At 46.8% G+C, this 27,272-nt stretch overlaps 1 protein-coding gene across 1 annotated transcript; it reads right to left on the reverse strand.

Moving 5' to 3' along the window:
- Positions 1 to 27,272, reverse strand: LOC122374235. The gene is made up of 8 exons (XM_043352855.1): positions 27,186 to 27,272; positions 26,760 to 26,922; positions 11,508 to 11,702; positions 9,690 to 9,821; positions 2,316 to 2,631; positions 1,956 to 2,060; positions 1,491 to 1,742; positions 1 to 1,148 (listed from the first exon to the last, which is right to left on the reverse strand). Exons 2-8 carry the CDS (start codon positions 26,886 to 26,888, stop codon positions 1,042 to 1,044), a joined length of 1,236 nt encoding a protein of 411 aa, XP_043208790.1. The 5' UTR covers positions 26,889 to 26,922; positions 27,186 to 27,272; the 3' UTR covers positions 1 to 1,041.

A 27,272-nucleotide genomic window follows, 5' to 3' on the forward strand; every position in this document is an offset into this window, starting at 1 on the left:
AAATCGTTTCCATTTATTTGTCACATCAAACACATATCACATCATTTGGCTCGCCTCACTACTTTCAGAGGTTTATCAGGGCGAAGCGGGGAGCATCTGCTATACTGCACTCCTACTGATAAAGGAGATAGCTAAACTCATTATGTCACTCCTTTCCTAAATACACCCATTTGGGGGACAAGTGAAACAGATTTTTCGCCCGGACGAATGGATAGTGGCCAATGGCCATAGTTTAGTTCGCACTTTTCGCCCGGACGAATGGATAGTGGCCAATGGCCATAGTTTGCTCGAGACGCCTAAGAACATATTTTATTATATCATATGCCATCACATGCAATCGATATTTCGTCAGCGTTGAACTAAATCATGAGTTTCATTTGTAATTTTACAGAAGTTCATACAACTTCTACACAGATCCGATTTTCTTCACGCGTGTTCGAGACTTTGACTATAAATATCCTGAGCTATAAGGTGATCTCAGGTGATCTCAGTGCTCAAATCAGGGTCACACTTACATCAGGGTCACACTCACATGTCTTCACCTCTAATTATAAGTCACACCACAGAGGCATACTAGGAGACTGGGATAGCTGGGATCATTGCTTTGCTACGATTCCTTTCACTGAAAAGGACACTTCTAGCATTCAAGTTCTCATCCAAGGACATCCCATGAGCGCTGCTCTCTACCAGGAGAGGAAAACCGCTAATGGGGCTGCTCTAGCCTCAGACAGCTAAAGCTCCAGTATTGTATCATCTTATTTTATAGTCCGGTGGTGAAATACACATGGAACTAGTAGTTACGTAGAATTCACGCATTTATCAACAGAATCCGTTTCTCACTCAACACAAACAAAACACACAAGCTAGTGAAGACTCGCACAGCTATCATCGATGCTTAATGATCCATTTCCTATCGTCAGGCAGCACCGGTGTCTCTCAGGCGATGGATAGTTGCGGCCTGGTGTTCTCTAGTCTGTACCGCAGCGCCATCTGTACCGACTCGGTACGCCACTTGGGGTCGTACTGCGCAAAGTACGCCGCTCAGTGCTCGTACTGCGCCAGGTACGCCGTCCGACGGTTCAGCAGCGTGACGTCACAGCTGCGCCGGTGCTGCACGCGCTGCTCGTGCCGCAGCTGGTTGCTGCGCTCTGTCGACAGGGCGAGCGGGCCGTAAGAAGAGCGGTACTCGAGGCCGAGGGTGGAGAGAGGCACTAGAATATTAGACGTTTGCCAGAGAAAATGCTTGTGTTGCTATCTTCAAAAGGTCGAAAAGAAAGACACTGGATTGAATCATAACGCTCATAGAATAACGCTAATGCTTTTTTATGTAGTAAACATAAAAAGCAAGTATCAGGCAGCAAAAAAAAAAAAACAGAACATGTTAACAGTCGCCGCACGTAATTCGTAAAACCCGTCTTATTTTATCGTTCTTTTATTGTAAAGTATTCTTTTGATTGGTATCACTGTCAAAGCACTATCCTGCTGCCCACCTTTTGTTCGAAGGACCACCTCTACGGGGTGTGAGGGACCGTCGTAGATCATGCTCTGCGGTCGCCCCTGCTCCAGGTGGGACAGATGGCCCCGGCTGCGGCGACGGACCGAGCTGATCCGCTGGTCGGTGCTGCCATCTAGGCCACAGGCGCGGCTGCCGCCAGCGCCGCCTGGACCACCGCGCAGCTGCATGGCCGCTCCTTCGGAGCTGCTCACCGACGATTTGGACGGCGTGGTGGAGGGAGAGTGGCCTGAAAACAAACAAAAAGGGACAGTTCATGATATAAGTTAGCGAGTGACACACAAACAGGTCCTCAGTACCGCAGGAGGCACAACAAATTGCCAGACATAAATACTGGATGAGCAATGACACGGTTTCATTCATTGTAGGTATCACTATTCACCAGAAATCCTTATTGGAGACAGTGTCACAGTTCCAATAAATATGTGGCTCTTTCTCTTACCGGCAGAGTCCAGTGAGTCGTTGTGCCTGCGGAGTATCTGACTGCGTCGTACAACGTCGTTAGCAGGCCGTTGCATGGAGTCGTACAGGTCGATTTCGGGCATCACTGAAACGAAACAAAAGTGCAGGTGAACATCGAGGGAAATGCTAAATGTGGTCTGATTTATCATCCCAAAATGTAATCATACTGACATGGCGTGGGATAGTACCGGACACCTTCTATCCACAATTATTGCTGGTCGTCAACAAACTAGCGCCCAATCAACCGACCTTTTCACGATCAATACCTGCAAGGTCATACACGAAGGTAGCATGAGTAGCATGATCAAAGTCGCGTACACCCCTGCCCTTGCCCACTCACTGCTATGCCTGTTGAGCCGTTTCTGACTGGCGTAGTGCATCTGTCTCCTGAGCACCACTCCAGCATCTAACTCGCTCTTCTGTCGCCTCATGAGGCGGCCGGCCGAGCCGCCGGCGCCTCCTCCCCACACCTCGCGCTCGACACGCTCACAGAGCCGGTCGATGGCCGGGCTGGAGTCGCTCAGGGGCGCCCTGCTGGGGGCGCCCGGCGCCCCAGGCGCCCCCACCGGACCCAAGCCCAGTGTCGAGAGGTTGGAGCTGGACAGACGCAGGAAGCGACGACGCTCGCGGCTGCACTCAGCAGCCCGCTTCAACACCTGTGATGAAAAGAGATATGGGTGAGAAAAAACAACAATTCGTAATGCGATTGGCAAAGGACAGTCAGTTGAACGTTCTCTAGTCAAGCCCGTGTTACTGAATGTGTTATGTACGGGTGTATGCCAGTCACGACTATACGACTGAACGATACGGTGAGCAGTACGTTAACTTCTTGCCACGACGGGGCAGATGAGAGATTGCAGATCTGTCTCGGAAGTCGAGGCCTTTTTACATCGCATGTTGATGAAAGATCAACAGACCAACGGTATACACATTTTCTGTTTTTCTTTTAGTTTGTCTTCATGTTTTCTTTACAGAGACAAAGAATGCCTTTACCCTTTCTCCGGCCACTTATGACTTGTTTAACGATTTTGATTCAGAGCAGGCTGTTTAAAACACTTAATCGCCTAGTTAAAAAAATCATTAAAAGCATTTGAGGGTCAACGACCAGACCGGGATAACAACAGGCTTTAACACCCTAACATAAAGCTTTTCAAACGACGTTAACTCTTCAAAAAGCCTGTCGGATGTCCACAAAAAGACAAATAAAAACAACTCCAGCAGAAGTAGAAATGGCAATCACAGCGTTTCCGCCAGTGAATACCCAAGAGATCCCACCGTGTCCTCCCGACCTTGGTACCTCAATAAAACCTTATGCTCAATGTTATCTAATCTGAATTCCTCGTTCTTCGTCTATCTATTCTGCGACGCGGCTGCACTCCCGCAGACAACTGCATTCAGAATGACGGCGGCTCTGAGCGGCATAGGAACGACACCGGCGGGACGGCGCCGTCGGCCGGCGACGCTCCGAAATAGCTCGCAGGTGAAGGACGCGGCTGGTGGGAGGACAAAGACGCTACCGGTGTGTGCGGAGACATACAGGGAGCCAAGGCTATAGGGGAGAGTGGGGCACATTCGTGCATGGGGCACATTCGTTTTCAGCAGTTTATGGGAACACGAGTGACTGCACGAGCTCAAGGTAAATTATGGAAATATGTCTATCATTGCCGCCCTTCGTTCACCGTACGAAGACAACACTGTACTTGCTGTCATGCTTGATAAAACGCAAATTCGTAACATTCGTGAGCTTTCCAAACTTTTCTCATATCATCCATTTTCGTGATCCTGACTCGGAAATGTGGTTCAGCTTTTCAAAATTGGGGGTGAAGAAGCTCACTCTATTCACGGAACTGCTGCAAACTTGTTTGTTGAAAAAGTGTCAATTTTTCAAAAAGAAATTTTGAAATATATGTATTACTAATAACGTTGTGGGGCAGGTTCGTGTACGCACTGCCTGGGGGCACATTCGTGCATATTTTTTTTAGTTTTTTTGCGATTTATGACTTTATCTGTAGTAGGTTTCTCTAATGACGTTCGCCTGACTCAGTCTCGACTGCTTGCGACGTCGTGACGAGCAATTCACGCGAACTTGGCGAGGTCACGGAGGCCGGCAGTTGGCACATTCTTGTTGGCCAGCCCATTATTTCTACATATGTTGTGCAATGCATTCTTGTCGAAAGGAATCAAGTGAAATGACCCCCTGCCAATTTCCTTTGGTAAATTTCTGGTAATGCCCGGTAATTTCTCGAACTTTGCAGGGTGAACGGAAGTGCCCCACCTCTTGAACGAATGTGCCCCATAGGTGGGGCAGTTTCGTGCAAATGTTCAGAGTTATTAAAAGTCATTTTTTCTCATGGAAGCAATAATTTTAGAGGATAACTTTTAAAGAGGAAAACTATCTGCAATAGTTCCTTTCCATACTACAATCAACAATTTTGCCATTGCACTAACCAAAGAACAGATATATGGGTTTATCCATTTTTTGCACGAATGTGCCCCACTCTCCCCTAGAACTCCACAGGGAGCAGGTCCGGGTACAAACGTTATACCGGTTGGCTGCAGCAGTCCTATGCTTCAATGATATTATACAGCTCATTGCTCTCCGATTTAGTTATATTGATAAATCGGCGCGCAAAGTTAGCTTTGCCTTAGCAAAGTTACCTCTGTTAACTTTGCTTTGCGCGCCGATTTATCAATGTCTCAATAATTGCGTAAGCTAGAACTAGCTGGTACAATATAGTAAAACAGCCTTACGAGGTTTTTAACACGCCTTAGGCTAAAAAGCAATTTCCACACACAAAGGGATACGATATGATCTAGCATGGTAGCCCTGAGCCTTCACCTAACTGTCGGTCCGTTTCCCACCTTCTAACGGCATTTTGCCGCTAACAGTGGCACTGCGAAGGTCAGCAGTGACAGGGGATCAGATCTGACGCACATTTTTAGACCACTGATGGTATCGGCTAGCCCCGGTTCCGGCGTAAAGGACGGTGCGATGTCGAGTGTGTCTACAGACTTTTGAAATAGTTTCGGTAGTGATAGAAACACATGTATGTACTGGCATGACTGCAGTCATGGCCAATTGGTCAGCCGATGGGCAATTTGAATCGTGACTTAATAGTTGACACTTTTGGGATAATGCGTTGGATATTGTGCAATGCGCAATGCGCATACACTATAGCACGCTATATAGGTATGTAGTTTCGAGCTACCTTTTAGCAAACCATTAATTAAGCATTACAAATGGCAACGGCTACCACTGACCTTATGTATTTCAATTAGTCAAAAGAGTTACGTAGAAGGCCAATTTCGCTGAATATACTGCATTCCTCCATCACTGCATGGTCCACTTCTAACGGCATCGCACATCCCAGAACTATTCCATCCCGGTACCGTTTGTATAAGGCTCGACGCTTCTGATGACTGGACCATCATACTGCGTGGGCTCCCGCGGGCCCAACATTATTCAGCCGTGGTGCGGCTCGGCCGCGACCCACGGCTTCCGGCCGCCAGATACCGTGACGTCATCGTGACGTCACGGAAGTCGGGAACACCCGGAGCACACCTCACGCCGCTCTGGATACATAGGAGCACCGCGAACTTCAGACGGATGGCGATCACAGGGGATTTAGTTTACCTTAGAAGCATTGTTTGAATGGTTCTTTATGACGGGGAATATTTGTTTCTGGTCCCTAAAAGCTGTTTCTGGCACCTAATTGCTGATCAGCCCCAAAATGCTTATTCAACTCTAATATCTGAATCTGGCACCTAATTGCTTCCACACAGCCTAAAGTTGCCAGATCGTCTAGTTGAACTCCGTATTTGCTGTTTGCTGATTCAGCACCAAAACCAAAACATCCAGCACCTATTTTATTCCACGTTTGCCTACCAAATTCGCGTAATCTTCCTGATTTTATGTATCCTAACAACATGAACGTTGCATTCGGTGGTGTCAAGTGACATTTTCGCCAGTGGAGATAATGGTTAATGCCATTTCTAGCCAAAAGAGAATCACTAGCCAGCTATGGTGCAGCATAGCAAGACGCTCCTATACCAGCCCGCTATGTAGAGACTCGAGATTATTGCACCCTCAGCCATTTTAACGTGAAAAGTTTGGATCCGTCACTTCCAGCCAGGCTCTCAGGTCATAAACTGGAGTAAAGCAAAATCTCAACTCTGAACAGACATGCCACGCAACCGGCCCTCTTTTCAATATTATTAGCTTTCTGCAATCATCGTCTGACTCCATCTCGATCAAACGCAGCATCCGGTTTCTACAGGGGCGTTTGACTGACCGGCCACACAATAACCAAAAACAAAATCAAAGCTTCATGCACACATATGACATAAGTAAGAAACGGATGAAAAAGGCACAACCACGGCACAACTCTGCGCGGCAAACAACGGATAATGTCCCACGCAAGATCCCGCGTTTCTTCAGCGGCCTTGAACGGAATGAAAACATTACATTTCTTTTTTGGAGCTATTTGATGACGTCAAAAAAAATACAATACCCGTTTTAATGGTCAAAATGGAGACAATTACTCACAAAAATGTTTCCCTTTAAGCATTACAAATAAATACTTTTAAATATTTAAATGACATTGTTTTTTTCAAACAAATCAATATTATTTGCTTACTTAAAACGTCATATACAATGCTGAGATCACTACGGGGCTGTCTTAGAGTGTAGCTGCACTGGCAACCTTTAGGCTAGACTCCAGGGGTCATTATACCAGAACAACATGATTCTACCAGCCAGTAGTTCATTTTTCTACTAGATTGGTGCTACGCTCAGCATTTAGGTGCCAGATTCAGAAAAAAGAGTAAGGCGTACCGATGAATAGGTGCCAGAAACAGCTAATTAAGGTCATTTTCCATGATTGGTGCTGGTATCCACCAAATAGGTGCTGAGGACCAATTTTGGGGCGAGTCAGCTTTTAGGTGCCAGAAATAGCTTTTCTGGGACGCAATTAAATGGCGTCCCTTTATGACTGGGTGTTTCCGGATGACTGCAAGTTTCAGCGTTAAATCGCGCTGCTCGTGTTGCTGGGAGGGAGTTCCCTGCAGACGGAGAAATCTAAATTATGACATGATGCATGCTGTTGCATGCCCTAGATCGTGGCCACTATGAATGGCCTAACACATTCCGAGGAGCACCTCAGGTAAAGGTCACTGGGTCCAGGCTGGGGTCTGAGTTCGTAGAAGTGACGAGAGGATGCATTTTCACAGGTTCATAAATTATCTTGCTGCATTTCAGTGATGCATTCGTCAAGTGGCAACACAGAAAACGCCTCTACCTCGACGGCATCCTGGTTCCAGAAATAAAAACATTGGCATAATCAAACATCAAAGCGATGGAAGCGGTGTGGATACGGCAGCCAGAGCTGTATGAGATTCCCAATACTGCTCATTCAAGGAAGTTGAATGACGAATTGACCTCTCCGTGAACAAACACAATACCACATCCGTTGCAAACTCCCTTCATTGATATCGCGTGAATGGCGTGCGGCGGCCTCGGTAAAACCGTTCCGTCCATCAGTGAGGGGTGTGCCCCGCCGTTTATGGGTTTGCTTCAAATACCAGCGCCAGTTCACTTCTTTCCTGTCATTATCATATCGTTCTGAGCGCGTTATTCGCAGTTCGTCAAGCAAAGATGCTCCCTTGACAGCTATAGGAGAACTAGATGCCAGTTGAATAAGGTGTTCTTCATTCATAAGTCAATAACCTATATCAAAATGACAGGTTTAATAACACTTTAAAGGTAGTGTGCCAGCTTTCTTGGACCGTATGGAGTTAATGGCCCAGATAAGGAGAACCGGATTTTTAGAACTTATCCATACCTTCAAAACTCATGGAAACGTCTTAAATTCTTCAAATTTTGAGTACCCCAGTGCGAAATTCGCCCCGACGGGTTGTCGGTCGTACCCCAACCACATTTCACACCACTATGAACAATAAATGCACACACTGAAATCGCTATTACCGATATGCTCATCCAATCAAGTTTCGATAAACCCGTTCATCATCATCTCCTGCGGTTTCGAACACGCCTGTTAGGTGGCTTCTGATGCTCGTCGAGGTCGGAATTTCCAAATACGCGTGGTGCGTCGGGCCGCGCGCTCTGACTTCGGCCAAGAAAAATGCGTCAGCTGATCATTGTCATTTCTGCCACTTGCGTGTGGTGAAATGGGGTCATAACTTATAAGACGGCTTTTTCATATCAATTATTTTACATAAAATCATATTTCAAACCATAAATAATGTTCGACAGCCAAATAAAAGAAACAATACCAATACGGGCTTACAGTTTAAGGCTCGACATTGTGTTGTCTACGATTAGACAGCTGATAACTCATTCCCGTACGTCGTATGGTCGTAACACTATAATGACCTTTGCTTATTGTCACAAGTGCGCCGCATTCGCGATTGTTGCCCGACGCCTGTTTGCAGGTGAGCCCACTACAGTTGTTATACATATCTAAAAACCGAAAAACTTTTAGGCGAAAAAGGCACTATTCCAGGCCCATTTTTGATTTTTTTTTTTTTGCGATATTAGGTAAAAACAGAAGCTTCTTATCCTAGGAAAAATAAAATGGGAAATCTTTCAAAGGTGGCACACTACCTTTAACCATGGCCGATGTCTGCAGCATATGATTTGTGGTCATTCACATTCACCGTTGTAGGTAAATGCACCGAGTGATGGCCTGTGCCGCGAGCCATTCGTAAATCATCGACCATGATCTATTGAGCGGCTATCGCTGACATTTACCCCGCCTCGGCAGTAGGATGTACTGCTGAAATTTTCACACATCGAGTTCTTTGCAAGGTAGCAGGGTATTGCTGATCCATTAGAAGCAGATCATTGGATAGATAGCGTTGCAGTTTTACACAAGCCATGCACAATGCGCACTGCTGCAACGGACCACTGCCACTGTGAAATAAGATCTGTGTAAGATCATAACGAGCAAAAGTCTTGCAAAGGACGAGTTCCGTCTTTGCAATATTATCCTAGTCCAACATGGTTTAGATTGCTTGCGATTTATTTGATGTTGCCTGCCATACAGGTCTAAATGGGTCTTATCACTAATCAGACGGTTGTTCAACGTCTCTCTATTGTTGATAAACTACCTGAGCGCAGCGTCTCTATTGGGCATTTGCTCGTATCTGTCACATTGCAAGGAAACATAACTTTTCCTCCCTGACATCGACCTAGCAACTGATGGCAAACCAACAAATACATAAATACGCGAATGGACGAACGCCACCCATACTGGTCGATAATTTGAGACTAATTTCTAACTGGATCCGGTCTGGCGGCTGGCCTGCAAACAAAGTGTGTTGGTGTTCGGGTATACCCGGTGTAGGAAGCAGAGATAAGCCCACGCTGGTGGGTACTAAACGCTGCGCAGTGTTCGTGGAGGCCCGATGTTGACATGACTTTCATACGCTTATTAATGAGACACTTACTGAAGTGTCTAAATATAGTTAGGTCGAGGAACCAAAGAACAAAACAAAGAAAACACAGTTCAGATGAGTGTGATCTTATTCGTGACACAAAACTAAAAGCTCAGTCGCTCTGGATGCATCTCAAAGATGTGTCGCACAGATTGCCTTTACCGACAGCAAGTCTGTACAACGGAGCCACTGATCTTGTACCATCGGTGCCCCATTGGTCCACTGCCCTCGTATCATTACTCCCCATTGGTTCACTGACCTTGTACCACTGGTCCAGGACGTCCTGCGGTGCCCTGAACAGCAGCCGGCCCTCCCGCGGGTCTGAGACGGCCACGGCGGCCTGACCGCGCAGTCTCTGCCACTCCACGCCGGTCAGGGAGGCCAGCGGCAGCTGTGGAAGAGAGACACGGCGAGGTCAGGTCAGGTCAGAATAGGTCAGATTAGGTCAGGTCAGCTCAAAGCAGGTCATAACAGGTAAGGTCAAGGGCCACGGCAGCCTGGTCGCGCAGTCTCTGCCACTCAACACCAGTTTATAGAGAGGCCAGCAGCAGTTGTGGAAGAGATACGGCGAGGTCAGGTCAGTTCAGGTCAGACTAGGTCAGGTCAGGTCAAATCAGGTCATATCAGGTAAGGTCAAGGGCCACGGCAGCCTGGTCGCGCAGTCTCTGCCACTCAACACCAGTTTATAGAGAAGCGAGAGGCATCTGTGGGAGAGATACGGCGAGGTCAGGTCAGGTCAGGTCAGGTCAGGTGAGGTAAAAAGGTGAGGTAAAAACTAAAAAGTATCTGCCACTCCATACCGGTTAGAGAGGCCAGCGGCAGCTGGGGGAGAGACACGGCGAGGTCAGGTCAGGTCAGAATAGGTCAGAATAGGTCAGATCAGATCAGGTCAGGTCAAGTTATGTAGGTTCAACTCAGGACAGGTCGGGCAAGCTCAGGATACGTTGGGTAAAGGTCAGCTCTAGCTACGAAAGGCTGTCACATTACAGAAAACTGAGTTTCTAGGCCCCAGGCCCAATGCATACGAGATATTTATTGTCGAGTTTTATGCTTGGTATGAATTGTTGCGAGAAGAGAGACGCGACAAAATAGTCCCGTGAAGATGACAATGGAAAAATATCGGACACTGCTGAAACGACGGTTATAGAGTTGCTTATTTTCAACTAATCCATGAAATAAATGAAATCGATCGATCAATATTTTGATGACAGGTGAATGAGACAGTAATGATTGAACATTATTACAGCTGCGTCGTTTAGATGAACTATTGTGTTGCAATCATTTTAGATAGCCTTTCTTCGGCAATTGGTATTTTATGAGAATAATCGATGGCGTTTGGCATTGTCCCAGATTTCAACAATTCCCCATTACCATCATATTCCTAATTAAACGAGCTTGCCCAACCCAAGCAGATGGTAGGCACCGGTGTTCTCTAATATGGAAGAGCGATGAGCCTGTTGCGCTATAAAGCAATTCCAGCTGCGCCCGTGGCGAGGACTCCCACGGGGCTGTGCGGCCGGGGCAGGTGGTTCTCGGGCGGCGTCATGTCCCCCCCACGGAACGCTCGAAGCACGGCGCCGCCCAGTAATGACGGGTCAAGGTCACGGCAGAGGTGTATTTACACTGTACGCGTGGGGAGAGACAACAGGGCCGAGGGCGGAAGGACGCGCCGCCAAGGTACGTACACACACGCACGCATTCGGGTGATGGTGATTCATAGCGGCTATTTCATCTGAAGGACCTTTGGACACGTCTTTTTGTTAAGGAAGTGACGATGAGCTTCGGAAACTAACTTCCTTATAGTTCCATGAATGTTTCTTCATGTTTATGCGAATGCACGCCAGTCAACACATGCTATTACAAAAAGCGGCAATGTGAATGGTAAAAAGTGTTCCTCTGCTCATGCCTTCCAGCAGCCACGTCTCTCTCTCTCTCTCTCTCTCTCTCTCTCTCTCTCTCTCTCTCTCTCTCTCTCTCTCTCTCTCTCTCTCTCTCTCTCTCTCTCTCTCTCTCTCTCTCTCTCTCTCTCTCTCTCTCTCTCTCTCTCTCTCTCCCCCTCTCTCTCTCGCACACCTACCTTGAAAAGGAACGCCCCCATGTCCGAGTATTGTCCCTTGGCCTTCTTGAAGCAAGAGAGGTAGTCGTCGGTTAGGATGAAGTAGCGCTCCTTCCAATTCCAGCGACTGAGCAGGGTGTCGCGGCAGTACCAGAGCACGCCCTTCCTCAGGGTGCAGTCCTCCTCACTAGCGGAGGTGTCCCGACCGGGAGACATCTGAAACAGGCCACAGGTGATCGTCAGAGCGTGGGTTGACAGGCGCGAATAGCCGAGCAGTAAGTGTACCTATGGGGTCGCTGAGATGTTGTATAACTCCATGGAAAAAGAAAGGGAGCAAAGAGACCCTGCTTTAAGACAAAAAAGTACGTGAGCTTCCGCCAGGTTAGTGATTATAAAGATCAGCGGATTCGCAATAATGCCAGAAGACTCGTATAGAACGCAATCACGGAACAGTATACACAAATTGCGTTCATTCGTCGTGCACATGCAGTAGTTCCTGTCCCCTCTTGATCATTTCGATACAGGGGGAAAGCGCGTCCAAAGCCGATATAACAACCTCAAAAACTCACGTCCCAGAAGGAATGCGATAATTCGTTTGTGGCGACAGCTGCAAACATTGGTCTGCAGAGCTCAGTGTGAAGGAATTATGCGGCTTACCAGTGTCAAATAGGATTACAGAGACGTTGCATTAGACGAGCATCTAAATAGGTACTTGAAAAGTTTCGATGCACTCTTTCTCAAGCAATTCTGCCACGGATGAAATACGATGGTTTGTTGCAGCTTGAAAGTATGTTCAATAGACATTCCAACCCATTCTGCTTTTACGAGATGATAGATTTCCTAACAATAGTGAAGTTGTCAAGTTCACTGGCCACGGTATATCAGAAAAAAGCAAAGTGAACATTAAAAATGTGGCGTTGAGGCTTGTCGATAAATTTCAGAAGGGGAGATAAGTAACCAATTAGGTACTTGGAGAACAGTGTGTTTTTTTCTAGTCCTAAAATGATTCCAGCAGAACTTGGAAGCATATCAAATGCATGAATACGCATCGCACGATAACAATTTTTTTTGCAAACTTGTTGGGCACTCAGTCATGAACCACTAAGCATTGCGCACCAGGTCTAAACATCTCAAAACTCTTAATTACACCCGGCAACAGCATCACGTGCTAAGTCAGCAATCGTCATTGGACCACCAATAGAAACCGATCACGTGGTGCCAGCCCAGTACATCGATTGTCCATTGCTTTCCGTAATTAGCTGCAACTGAGTCGGCTTGGGCTGGAATGCGGCGACAGGCTTAGCAGCCGAACACCATTCGAACCGACCCTAAAAGGCGCGGTTAATCGACGCCGGTCACGTGAGCGTTCGGAACAGCGAGCTGCCGGTCCTTCACGAGGTCCGTCCACCCGATGACGTATTTGGTCAACCCGGGCGCTGTCGAAATGGGTTGATCGGAAATGCTTGCTTATCCATGTCATTGGCCGCTCCGAAAGCGCCGCTCAAAGTCTATTTTAAGTGATATATTACACGGGTTTTTGTCATTTAGATACGCATTAGAAGTGCATAATGTAAGAGACTCGACAGCTGCACATTATTGATCATGATGATATCCAATCCATTAACCCTCGCACGACCAGGCCATTTCTCATAACACAAACGACCAGGGGGGGGGGGGGTTGACGGGTCCACGTCAAAACAGCTAGTGACATTTGAGCTAGTGACTTTTAAGCTAGTACAAATAAGCTAGTGCCTCAAAACAGCCAGCGACAAAATCGCTAGCGTCAAAATAGCTAGTGAAACAAAATAGCTAGTGCTTCAAAACAGCTGGTGCTATAATCGCTAGCGTCAAAATAGCTAGTGAAGCAAAACAGCTAGTGCCTACGAACTGCGAGCAGCTAGTGTGAATTCTTTAACGACGGGTCCTTTAAGAAGATTGTGACATGAACGTTGGCATTGAGGTGCAGACCATGGCGCCAAAATGCACGAACATTTATTTAAGGCTTCAAAGGAAAAGAAGAAGGCGGCTCGAAGGCTATGCACCAGAACCGGTTACTAGAGCAGGAATCCAAACACCAGAAAAATAGAATTGTTAGGCTAGGAGAAGCAGTTGTAAGTACGACCTAATGACCGAATCATACTTTTGCGACCGATCAGATGTTTGACGAATTGGTGAAGAAAAATGCATGGATGCTCAAAGGTAAGAAGTCTGATCTAACATGAAAGTTACTGATCTGACAAAAATCTGACCAGTGACTTTCAGTTTCAGTCAAATATGCAAGATTAACGTGGTTGTAAGCGGTGCTTTAGAGGGGCGCAGGTGGTATCAGAGGGATATACGTTTACGTCTTCTGGGAAAAACCTTTGGCAACATATAGGTACCGAAAATCTACGAAACTAAGTCATGTACGACAACGCACGTGCATAATTGACTTTGAATTTGGCCAACCTAGGGCCCTCCGCGATGTCTTTCCTACCATCTCAGTAGAGGGATTTTTTCATTTGACTCGAGCTATTCTGCCACTAGCGATCTTGATCCACTAGCTATTTTGCTTCACTAGCTATTTCGACTCTAGTGATTTTGTCACTAGCTGTTTTGAAGCACTAGCTATTTTGTTTCACTAGCTATTTTGACGCTAGCGATTTTGTCACTAGCTGTTTTGAGGCACTAGCTGTTTTGCACTAGCTGAAAAGTCACTAGCTCAAATGTCACTAGCTATTCTGACGTGCACCCGGTTGTTACGACCCCCCCCCCTGGCGTTTCGAAACGGAAGGTCGTAGAGCTTAGCGGAAAAAACCAACGGATTGCTCTCAACGAGATCTCGCGATTGGTGGTATATTTTTTGGTCCTAGGTCAACATTTGACCTACTTATGACCGGTCAAAGGTCAAATTTTCCGAAAAAATCAAACTTTTTCAACTTTGCGCAACGATTGCGGCAAAACGGTGAGAGATAATAACTTCAAACCTTCAACAACGTATTCCCCACTCAATTCTGCATCATATATGGTGTTTTTGGTGTATTTACCCTATAAAAGTAAGAGGCCTATTGCTGATGAGTGATATGGTGTCACATCACCCTCCGGTGTTTGTCCCGATTCGTCGGCTGTTGACCACTGCTCCGCTATAAATACTGTAGGTAACGACTCAGAAAAGATATGTGGATAGCATCAGCAGAAAACCTCGGGACTCGGTACACACTTCGTGAAAATCCGGCCGGAGGCTGTACCTCTTATGACGTCATAACTCCGTGACCTGACCTGACCCGGTCAATTTTCTTGCACCACACGATAGCCAATGTTTGCCCCAACATGCATGGGAAGTTTCATCATGATCCATCAAACAATGTGGGTATCACCGGCAGAAAACCTAGGGATTCGGCGCACACGTTTGGTAACTGTCGGCCGGAGGCTGTACCTCTTATGACGTCATAACTCCGTGACCTGACATGACCCGATCAATTTTTTTCGGCAAAAGATGCGCAAAGGTTGCCCCAGAGGGTATTGAAAATTTCAGCCCGCTACGACAAGCCGTTTAGCGTGCACTTCGAAAAAACCTCAGGGGGGGGGGGGGGTTGATACAACCCTCCCCCCCCTAGGCGTTCTAGTGTTAACTGCAATTAACTGAAATGTATAAATGTGTAGTACTTAATAATCGGACGTTCATATGGTCCTGGCTTGCCGACGAAAAATATCAAAGGAGCACAGTTGGAACATGGGATTCGGCCATTTTTAAAAGGATAAAACGTTTTATTGGAGACTTGGCAACATCACCAAATCGGCAATACATGTTCAAAGGACACGGTAAATATCAAAGGCCATAAATACGAAATGTGACGACATGCCTCTGAGAATTATGCAGATAAAAAGACAACTAATACTGTCTGGCTGCATGTGGAGCATGGGTCAGCCAGCAACCAGTCGAAATATGAAACAGATATAAACAAGCACAGAGAAAAGCCCAATGACCGATACGTGTTTGACAGTTTGAGCAGATGCCATCTGTGACGAGAAAAGTCAGTATACAATGTCAACAAATAAAACTAATTATCTTTTGAAAAAGTCAAATTATATTAACCCGCGCCCTGGTGGGGTCTGTTTATAACGCGACCTGGTGGGGGGGGGGCTATTTTTTGCCCCCCTCGTATCTCCGAAACTACTTGACGGATCCTCAAAATTCAAACGGCGTTCGAAAGGCCTGTCAAATTTGTCGAGGGAAACCAAATTTCATTGACCTCGGGGTCACCGATGACGTCACAGACAGGTCAGGTCAAAGATGACATGTTTCACCGTTCACGGGTCATCTAGGGAATGCGCTATAACACCGAAGAAAACGCATTTTGTCGAGAATCAGCGATAGGGCGTCAGTTGCCTAGTACATATGTTGCTATAAGAGGTCACTGACAATACCAGGTCAGGTCACAGGTCAGGTCACCAAGGGTCAGAGCCCAGAGGTCAGGTCACATGAACCTAACATTAGGTACTTAGGTTGTGCGATGCATGTTTTATGGCCAATTTTTCATTTCTAACTCAATGGTGTTGGTTATAAGACTATCAGGTACGGCTTAGGTCACTTTCTGGTGAAGGTCAGGTCAAGGTCAGGTCAAGAAAGGTCAAATTTTAAAGTTGATAGTTTTGCATAAAATGGGTATTGATTCGATGCAGCTCGTCACGGGGAGTCTAATGGTGGTCTTTGTTTTGCGCTACGGGGTCTAGAATTGCTAAAAATTGAGTTTGAAAATTTGACGTCATCAATTTTGAACAGTTTTTTCGCTATAACTTCGCCAAAAAATGAGGTATCAATCTCAAATTTGGTATGTAGATAGAAGGCGGTAAGGACTATCATTTATATTCCGGTTTTTGCGAAACTCCAAAAACTTTTTGGATTTTTCGGTTATTATATTTAAAAAAATTATTTTTTGATTTTTGGGGGTCAAAATCCAAAAAACTTCAAAAATCCGAGATAGCAGTTTTGTAGCCCTGTCAATTTTACATCTTTTATGTCTTTATCGTTTTTCTGTATTTGCAAAGCTATAGGCCTGACAGCTCTTCCCGCGAAACCCTTTTTTTGGTCGAAAACGGCAGAACATGACGTCACTCTGACGTCATTTCCAGCCAACCTATCATAGCCTTTGGAAAAATTTTTGGTCACGATGTGTAAAATTGATGTCCGAGAGGGTACTGAAAGTTTGGTGGCGATCGGCGCAGCGGTTCTGGAGATATATCGAAAAGTCTGGAGGGGGGGGGGGGCAAAAAATAGCCCCCCCCCCCACCAGGGCGCGGGTTAAATCCCGCCTCAGGGTTACTTAAGTGTAGCTGTAAGGCATGTTGTATCTGTGCATTTTTGGTTGGACGTAACGGTTAGATAATAAAATGACAAAACATGAAATACCCATTTATCGATACTGGCACGCCATATAATTACCGTATGTTTACCAACATCTCAACCAATAGATCAGACATGGAATTAAGATGAACTAGCCACTCAATCAACGAAACGAGCCCGAAATAACCCACGCCAAAGTGGTGATAACACCACCCGCCTGGCGGGGCGATGGAAATCTATCATCAGTCCGGCCCACATAAGGCTCCAAACACACACCAGGCCGACATGAGGACAGACAGAATCAGCGACTATCTACGGGTTGAGAAAAACGGGCCTAAAAACAGACCAGAATAAAACAAACGCCCTCAGTTTCACAGACAGCCGCGTGGGATGATACAAAGAGCAATGGTCTGGTGCGCACCTTTTGTTACCCGTCGATGGTCTGTTGCCAGCAGAGGGCGAGAAAGGAGTCGAACAAACGACCAATGTGACCTATATATGGGCTGAATTTAATGCCAGCGGGTAGCGAGTGAATGAAAAATAAATAAATGAAATAATGATTCCTAATGCGCTAATTCTTGACATTTATAATTTATTCCACCTTATTGTATTTTACTTTATTCCATAAGCAGCAAGTGCAACTACCTCATCTTTATCATTATCTTCATCGCCATTGTGAAAGAATCCCCTCCCCGCATTCCTGCAAGCAAGCTCGCCGAACGACACCAGACATTCCCATTGTTCCAACACGTCTGTGCACGCTGGAAGAGCCGCCGGCAAGGTTCCGAGCGAGTCAAGTGGCCGCTGAGTGCAGGGCGGGGGTCGGACCGGGGCAGAGATGATAGCCGCACGGTGGATTTATTGCGGCGTGCCTCAGATGCCGATGCAGAGCAGGATGTGGTAAGTACCACCGAGGATGTGGTACGAGGAAGCAGCGTCCACTGTGCAAGACGTGCAGGACAAAGTTGATGGCCGATAGTGATGAATTGCTGTGTAGGTATCCGTATTCGCTGCTGTCCAGCTTAGATTCTTTGATTAATTAGAGAAGACAGCCCCGTGACGGAATTTTGAAGCGTATCTTCAGGAAGGAATAGGCAGGACGTTTTCTTTAAAAACACACAACTTTTGAAACAGAATAATGTAGTAGAGCATTTTCTTTCTTTTTTTGTAGTAGAGCATTTAAACGTCAAGTAAAAAAAAGCATTGGTAGAGGGTAAATACTAAAACTATACCTAAGCCCCAGCTTGTTCACACCAGTTCTATCTGCTCATCAGGAAGGATCTGCAGCTGCTGTTTGGCACTGACAGCTGTTTTACGTACTCTGCAGCTGTCGGCGGAGCTCGCCTCCGCAGCTGTCATCCAGGAATGTCTCCAGCGCGACCAAATCCCGGGCCCCTTAACCGCACGACGTCTCTATACACCGCAACTGAGTCCTGTGTGCGTCCATCACCGCCTTACCAAGCCGGGCGGGAGCGATTTCACTTGTGAAAACCCACAGCTCGGTCGGACACAGTCCAGAGTCAAGGTCAGTTGAGAGTCAAGGACGATGCTGCTGAGGGTGAACGTGCTGTACTTTGATCTTTGATGGATTATCGAAAGGACCTGCTGTGACATTCGAATCAGGGAGGAAGCAGCGAGAGGCGCACGCCGCGCAGCTCGATTTGCAACATGTACATTGCACATTGCATACTGCACAGATGTATGCATGCGTGAATAGAAAGCAAAGCTCGGAGAGCGCGACTCTGCAGGCATTGTAATGATGCTGTTGACCTGGGCTAATGTGGTTTGCAGGATACATTACGTGCTGTAGTTTTAGATCGGATGGTTCTCTGGCATTTGAAAACATTTACATTTCCGGGAAACCGTTTCCTTCCTAAGGTATGACGGACGCCAGGAATGCTTTGCCATGCGCTTTGTTGATCAGCGTGGAAGCTCACACAGCACAACATCCCCCAAATGCCATAACATTACGCAAAATGCATGCACCTTTAGCTTCAAATATGGTTTGCTTAAGAAATCCTTTTTACTAGCTGCGCTTATATGGGTATCTCACATTTACCTTTCTTATTCAATTCACACATAGCACAGAACATTGGTGAGCTGCCCAAAAGAGCATTTTCCTAAAACCGGTAAACAATATTCACGACATGCAGTCGTGCATGTTTTGTAAGCTAGACAAGCCTAAAAATGTTGCATGTTACAAGTTACATATATCCTTCCGGTGACACGTCAGCGCGCTCTGCTGTCGGAAGCAATGATTGCGCGAACGGAACACGCGATGTGGGATACACAGGAATATACAGATACATTACATATGTAGGTATTTCAATTGCGGATCTTATGCAAAAGCTATTGTCAAGAGAAGATGATTTAGATTGGAATTGTTGATTGACCTCATATTCTTCATATCTTTTAGGTTATTTGGCGCATATTTCAATTACGATGTGATTGACGAATGAATTGCAGGAAACAATTCATCAAGGTGTACCAGACAGAACGATTGCACTTTTATTGATAACGACATGCATGTTAACGATGGTAAAAGCGTTATTGCATGATTGCGATAGTCCACTCACCGCCATGTGACCATCGGAGCTACCGTTCTGCTCGAGTTAGGACTGCACAACCCAAGGCTTTCGCAGGAGGCTGGAACCGTGACGGGCTGAAGGAAATAGTCACATTGCAGGCTGCAGTAAGAGGGATTTGCCTAATGGATGAGGCAACATCCTCTCACTGCCACGTTGTTTGACCAAGTTTGAATAGCAAAGTTATTACATTCTCATTGTAACAGCACATTGTTTGTCGGAGCATGGAGTGTATTCCCTGTCCGTGTTTGCCAAAATGGTTACCTATACCTCGACCGTAAATGATATGTGCAAATGATTGGGTATTACATTTTGGGTCAGGATGATATTTCATACCACAAAAAGCGCAATAAGGAATCATGAAGTTATCCAAGCAGAAGCCCTAAAAAGGGCACATTACATCACATGAATCTCAGCCCAAGCTCAGCCGCATACCAGCGTGAGCAATTTTAATTTCCACCCGGCAGTGCATATTTACAAACGGCAGACTCTCATCGGACATGCATCGTCGCTTTGTTTCACACCCCAGTGCCTAGCTGCGGGTGATCACGCGATGCATTATAGGCGCTCGGCGCGGCGCGAACCTCGAAGTCGTCTCGCCTCGACTGTGTCCTTTGCTGCCGTCAGATCGTACAAGAGATAGGAGGCCACCGCACTCGGCGGTGGCCCCGCGAGAAGAGATGAACGATTAACTGAAAGGGTGGAAGCAGTCGACCGCAGCCGGTGGAAGGTTGTAATTGTCCATTTGCCGCTGATTTATTGCTGCAATGGTCTCTGCCCGCCGCCAGGCTTAGTTGAGTACGAGTAGTGGACATATTATCAGATTAGCTTCTGAGAACGCCATGTAGGGAGAAGTACTATATTTATGATCGAGAGTTTTTGTATCCGCTAGTTTTTTTTTAGAGTTACGGGGTCTGAGTCAGGGTTGCAACGTTCGATACACCTTGATCATGGGTTCGTTTATGAAATGCCAACCGGAGATCTCACCACGGAAGCTCTCGGTAAACAGTCACGTTCTGCTGGCTGATTACACAACCGGTCTCCAGCGGAGGTGAATCACCGACCTCACCGGAATGACCCCACATACCACACTTCTGTTCACCGTCATCTGAGAAGCTCCAGAGATACACACACAAGATGACGAATGCTGGTGGCCATCCATCATAATCTGTTACTCATCCACCCCTGTGGTCTGAGTCTCCGATGCGAACATAAATTTCGATGAAATCATTACGAGCAATCACTCATAGAATTTCAGCCACCTCGGTCTAATATGAGTCTCGCACTAACCTTACATATACGAATTTGAGACGCACGGTCGTGCTAGCAAAACAGACACGTTCCAGTAACCCTTTTGGCACCGAACCAGCAAACCGTACCAGAGTTATCGGCCATTTCGGCGCTGCGAAATGATCCCTACTTCCCTCTGTGCAGGCCCGGTTGGTGTTTCGGTATCCGGCAGCGCCGCACGAACCGGGTCACTAATGAGCCGACACAGGCCGACCCGCTCCCAGCCGCCCGACCCAGCCGGCGCCTCCGGGGCCACGGGAGTGTCGGCGCGGCGACCCGCCGGCAGCCGGGGTCAGCGGGGTCACGGCGGCCGCCGGCGCAGGTGGGCGAGGGGTCAGCGCGGGTCACCGGCGTCACTGACTGGCTGACCGCGGTTGGCGCCACAGGATGTGACGGAGACACCAACAGTGCAAACGACATCGGTTCTGGTGATGACAGCGGCGCGACGTCCGTACTCTATAGCCTTGGTCCGTACCACATCCCCAGGTCAGGTGACAGAAACCACCGATCAAAGGGTAACCCGCGGCGAGGCGCGGCGCCGGGCACGAGTGAGGGTTGACTTTGAACCGACTGACGCCAGCCAGCCGGCTGAGACTCTGGCAGACGCTGATTTCTGGACGTTCAACTATCTCAGCGTATTATCAGTGACTATGAGACGTTGAAATGACTGAGGTCAAAAGGTCATCGTGAAACTTCCGTAATTATAGCGAGCATCGCAAAGAAGATGACAGAAAATAGCCAGGGAAGACAAAAACTAACTCGCTGTTGCAGCGGTGACAAGACACTTATTCCAAAATAATTAACGTCTTTAAGCTGCAGCATCATGAAGTGTTAATTGAACATATTTCTTGTCAAACTACATGTTGGCATAAAATAGCTGGTCATTTTGCCAGCCAAGGGGCCACAAAATTAATGGACTGCCAACAGTCACCGGTAAAATTGAATACAAATGACTGGCAGGATCTTGCAAGACATGTGTAAGTTGCCTGGTCGGGCCTGCTACCCGTTCACATCATCGATTGTTATCGGTAAAGCTGCGTTGTCCGGTAGCAGTAACTTTTCCTGATTCCTGGGCGCAGCATAGTTTAACCATATTTGATCAGCGCTAACATAACGTTACGTATCCGAATCTGCACTCATACAAAGGAAAACTTAAGATGACAGAGCGCGATTTCCTGCTATCGAATAAATCGAATAACGGAATCAGTTATTGGGAGGTCAGAAAGACAGTAGCTTTTACAAGGACGGAACGCATATCAACCAAACTCCGACCCCTATGCCTATACTTGTTGCCTAAAGGTGACGTTGATTTATCGAAAGTGCCCTCCATAGGAACTACGGCACCAGTCAATAAGACCTCCTTCACATGCATCTACCGGACCACCCAAACTCCATTAGACGTCCACAGAGCTGGCGTCTTCCACGACCACACTGCGATTCCTTTGCAATCGACTTGGGTCTCGGTTAGAGAGAGTGTTCCCCAATGTTCGTGGTCACCATCCTGACGTCAACGGTTCGGCAAAACGGGGGTCAAATCCCGTTTAATGGCTCCACATTTCCAATATTTCTGCTCCGGAGGACGTGAGCGGTCAAGGAAATGACACCACTGGCGGCAGCGGGACGCCTTCCGACTCTCAACTACCGAGTTCACGGGCCGAAAGATATTCGTGGGTCTGCCGGCAATGATTTTTACTTGATTAACCCGCGACCGCCTGGGGGGGGGGGGGGGGTCGGATCCGACCCCCTCCCCCCTCTCCGTTTTTTTAAATAACTCATGAACCGCTTATGCCCAACTTGAAACTTGGCATACCTTCTCTCCCATATCAATTTGACGTCTCCTGTGTAATTTTTAAGAAAATTTTCCAAAAATGTTTGAGATATTTCGATTTTAGTGATGTAATTACATGGCGTTTTTAGTCAAAAAGTGGTAAATGTTTAAAAAATCGCCAAAAATCGAGGTTTAAAGCAAATTGCAAATAAAGGACATGAATAGACGCAGCTCAACGATTTCTTTAAAATGGCTATCTTGGATGTTCCATAACATGCGTTTTTCACCCCTGAAAAATAAAAAACTATATTTTTTTGGAAAACAGCTAATAAAATCCAGAACTTTGGGAATTTCCAAAAAACAGAATGTATGTTATAGAGCTCTGTTAGAACATTAGATGTCCCAAAGTTCAACTTCCTATCTTGATTTTTGACCCCCAAATTGTAAAATATAGCTCCAACATGCATAGGGCATGGTGACGTCATAAGCATTTTCGTGAATTAGAGGCACTTCTGAACATCGCATGTGAAAACAAATGGCACCACTAGATTCTGGGACAAAGCTCGTCTAGAAAAAGGCATTTTTATGTCAAAAATAAAAAGTTGAAAAATTGATTTTTTTCTTCTTAGCCCTCGTTTAGTTATGTATGGTATAAACGATTTTCTATGCTTTCAATGCACACTTATCACCAGCACAGTGACTTGGGGTCACATATAATATAACCATTACCATCGGATTCGGCGTGAAAAACAAGCCATAAAACATGTGTCGCACGCCCATGTAGCAGAAAGTGAAAACCGTGACCTTTCGTGACCTGACCTGACCTTGACCCGTACTTAGTATGACCCCTATACGTTCATGGTACTTTCACTAGGTCTTTGAGGTCATTTTTGGTGAGTTTCGAGCAGCAGCTATCGATTCCGCTGTCCGTAAGCCTAATCATGCAAAACCCCAGAATTTGACCTTTGACCTGACCTTGACCGGAAAGTTGACCTCAACCTTAAAATCTTAAGAGTGCTTTGGGAAGGTCTCGTAGAGACCTTTCGAACGCCGCCTTGCGGGGCTCGATACGACCATTGGTTCTTGAGATAACAGGGGGGGTCGGGTCCGACCCCCCCCCTCCCCCCAGGCTGTCGTGGGTATACCCACGACAGCCTGGGGGCTATTTCCGTATACGGAAATAGCCCAGGCGGTGCCGGGTTAAAATCGCAAGCGTCAGTACCAATTATTTCTGCCTGGTCATTGTGAAAAAATATACATTTGGCTTTGATGATATTTGCCAATCGCGATAAGACATAAGTTTTCAAAACGTCCCTAGATGGTGAACCGGTTCATAATATTTTGAAAATTATGCTTGACCGCATGATCAGGTATCTAACGAATTTAGAGTCAATATGAGGACCTGCTGCGAGTGTGCTCTTTCCCCACCGGACGATGACACTAAACAAGTCTGTTCATGACCAAGACTCCACCGCAATAGAAAGCCACGTCATGCACGAAAGCCTGATCAAAGCGCGGTTCACCGTCGCAGGATCAAAGCCGTGCCGCCGGCCGGCCCCGGGGCGTGTGAGCGATACATCCGCTCCGGTCAGCACGTGACCTTTGCGCCTGTTCGTACATCAATCGGACAGCCCGCCCGCAGCGGACAGCACGCGCGCGTCCTGCAGAGCCGAGCCAGCCGATCGGTTTGAATTTGAACCGGTCGAGTCGGTGCTACGTCAGGATGGGGGGGGGGCGTCACGTGCCACACCTGCCCGCACATTCCACAGACCATGTGGAGGGGGGGCGTGCATGACCGGCACGGGTGCGGGTGTCCAAAGAAGCGGGTGTCTGGCTGCCCGCGTGGCGCCACGGCGGTGACGAGCCCCTGTGGGTGGTGCTGTGGTGGTAATAGAAACGAAATTCAACAATGTGCCTCTTATGAATGACAGGTCCTCTTCAAAACGTCAAAAATAAAAATACATCTTTATAGTACATGCGCATTTCTTTCATGCAGAAAGCACTGCACCTATAATTCAGTCCTATATTTAGGACTGCTATGTATGCCATAAGCCATATATTTTGAGCAAAAATCATTTGATAAAAAGGTTTCAAAATCATCACTTCGTCCTGGCCAGTGCCGATCCAGCGAGCCCGAAAATGAAGTTCATTATGCGAGGCGACTGGCTCGGTCACGCCTCACCAGAGCCCACTGTCCCCAATAAGCCCTCGGATCAGTCAGTCAGCCAGCCCAGTGGCCGGGAATAGGTGAAAGGGTGCCGCCGCCTTTCGCAGTCGTCCAAGTGTGTTATGGGAGGGCGGGCCGCCGGCTACCGGTGGCAGGTCAGAGGTGCTCGAAGGCGCTCTTCAGAGTGATGACAAATGGAAAATTGAAGGGAGAGATCAGAAAGACGAATGCGAATGGCGCTTCTTCGGCAAAATCTCGCAAGTGATAAGAGAAAAGATATCAAGGATTGTTAGCAGTGGAACTATGGGGGAAAGCGATCAACATGCACGTAGATAAGCATGGAAATATTTTTGCCATCCACGCGATTGAAACGCGTGAAATGTCAGCATGTTATTATTTCCTTTCGTTCCAACTGGGCAACAATTTTCTCCAAATCATGGCATAAAATATGCACAGCATCCTGCTCGTGATATACTCTGGGAATGCTTATGCTTCCGTTTAATTTGTCGTGAGTTGTTTTCAACGAAAGACATAACAGTATTTCTATTGGAATTCACTGACGACTAAAATCTTTCAGGCCGGGTGAGCTGGTGAACGCGCTCAGGTAACCTTTTATTATATCGCAAGCATCTGAAGATCGCTTGACATAATCTATAGCTTCTTCGCCGTGAGCCTGCCCGCTGTCACGGTAATTCATATCGGCTTAGAGAACAATAGCATCAGCCATGTTCAATCGCTCACTAACAGCAGGTTTTACGAGCCAATATGTGAGATAATTATCACTGTCAGGCCTCGAGCTAGGCTCTACAGCACATTCCAATGCAGTTCACCGCCACCCACGAGCAGTTATCAACAGAAACGGAACCAGGAAAGATGGACCGTGCCGCGGCTAATGGATCACGGCCACTGTGGGCTCAGTGGCCCCGGAGACTCGGGGTAACGGTCTACTGCACGAGTCATGAGCCAGTATATGTAAAGGCGGCACGAAATGGACAACGTGAGGCGCGTGCTTTGATGTGCTTCGATTAAAAGTGGTGGGTATAGTGTCGAATATCAATGATATATGAATGCAATAGTTACAGTAGCTTTGTTATCACAAGGGCCTTTCCTTATAAAAACATAATTCAAAAGGCTCATTTATGAATTTTGGTATCAGCGATACTAATAAATCATTCGTCAAACTGACACGTGAAAGTCAAAACAATTTGAACGGTTATTTCCATGTGCATACAGTGACTTAATTAAGCAGAACAGCAGAGCTCCATAGAGGCTGAACTGACCATTTTTCGATCGGTATCTTCCAAACAAATCAAACGATGCAGTTCGGATCGACCACCGTCAATCTGGTTCTCGGGATTTATGGTCAAATGATGACCTTTTGAGCCCTTGGATGCGAATATATGAAACACGAAAAATTAAAATCGTGCATAGTCAAAAGAATTCATGGTTGAAACTTGAATGTCTCATCACGGAAGCTGGTGAAGCCTAATAAAGAAAAAATGTCCGTCAGGAACTCGGAAAATCCAAGACATATACATGACTTGAGATGACCCCACAGGAAAAATTACATGGCGTTCCGCCCCCGTGAGATAACGGGCCAGCCTTTGTCTTTGTTTCAGATTTTGGCATTTCGTCCGCATTGGACCATCCCGTGTCCTTTGGTTTACGCTATAGAGCCACCGATGTACATACGTTGCAGTACTTACATAAATTTAAATGCATTGCCAGAAGCTAATAAATAAGATTCGCATCACGCATGGAGTCCCGTATACCATTTAGGGCTATTACACTTTATACATTTTGACTTTACCGTCTTACAGTTGTGCTTATCGTTTCGAATGATTTTAGCTAGAACGATCGATGTTTATTTGTGAACATGCAACGTAAAGCTTTGAATTGCTTTGATGGTTTTCGTAAACCGGATGAAACCGCACATGCCTCTGACACTGTGGGGACCATTTGGAAACATGCCGACCAAGAGCTGTTTACAGCTGACGTTGTCTATGAGCGAACATATCTGGGAGACTGGTAGGACGTAGTTATTTCACAGACCCGCCCTGGGAGCATAGGAGCCCCGGTTAGTAATCTGATTCCCTTCGTTGTACTGGAGGAACTCAGGCATCCTGATCCGGTAACCTACCTGTGTCTGTCGACCCGCGGCGACCTGACTCCGTCCCCGCTCTGATTGGGCCATCAGTTGACTATAGCTGGTCAGGTTCATAGGCGCCGGGCCTGCCCGGCGGCCCTGGCGACTCTTGTCCACCAGCATCCTTCAGAGGTCGGCGCTGGCCCGGTCAGCTGATCTGTAACCATGGCAACGTGTGGTCGAAACTCAAGGGTCGAACAGAGGGCAAAGACATAACTCGGGCACACAGGTTTCGATTGGCGATCTGATGACAATGGAAGGGATAGGGATAAGGTGTGCTATATTGTGAATGACAGTGAAAATGTGAAAAGTACAATTAACCATACAATTGTCATAATATTTAACAATTTACGCATGAGAGACGTGCCTGCTTGGCAAACCATGAAAATAATCCCGATTCAACTAGCCAGTCCGACTCACCAATAATCCACTGGAATAAGTCAACGGCACCAACACCACTCCACCTCGACCACACGTCACCACCACACCAGCACCGGCACCGACTGA

This window comes from Amphibalanus amphitrite, unplaced genomic scaffold (assembly GCF_019059575.1).
Source record: "Amphibalanus amphitrite isolate SeventyFive unplaced genomic scaffold, NRLGWU_Aamphi_draft 001623F_arrow, whole genome shotgun sequence".
NCBI classification, from domain to species: Eukaryota; Metazoa; Arthropoda; class Thecostraca; order Balanomorpha; family Balanidae; genus Amphibalanus; species Amphibalanus amphitrite.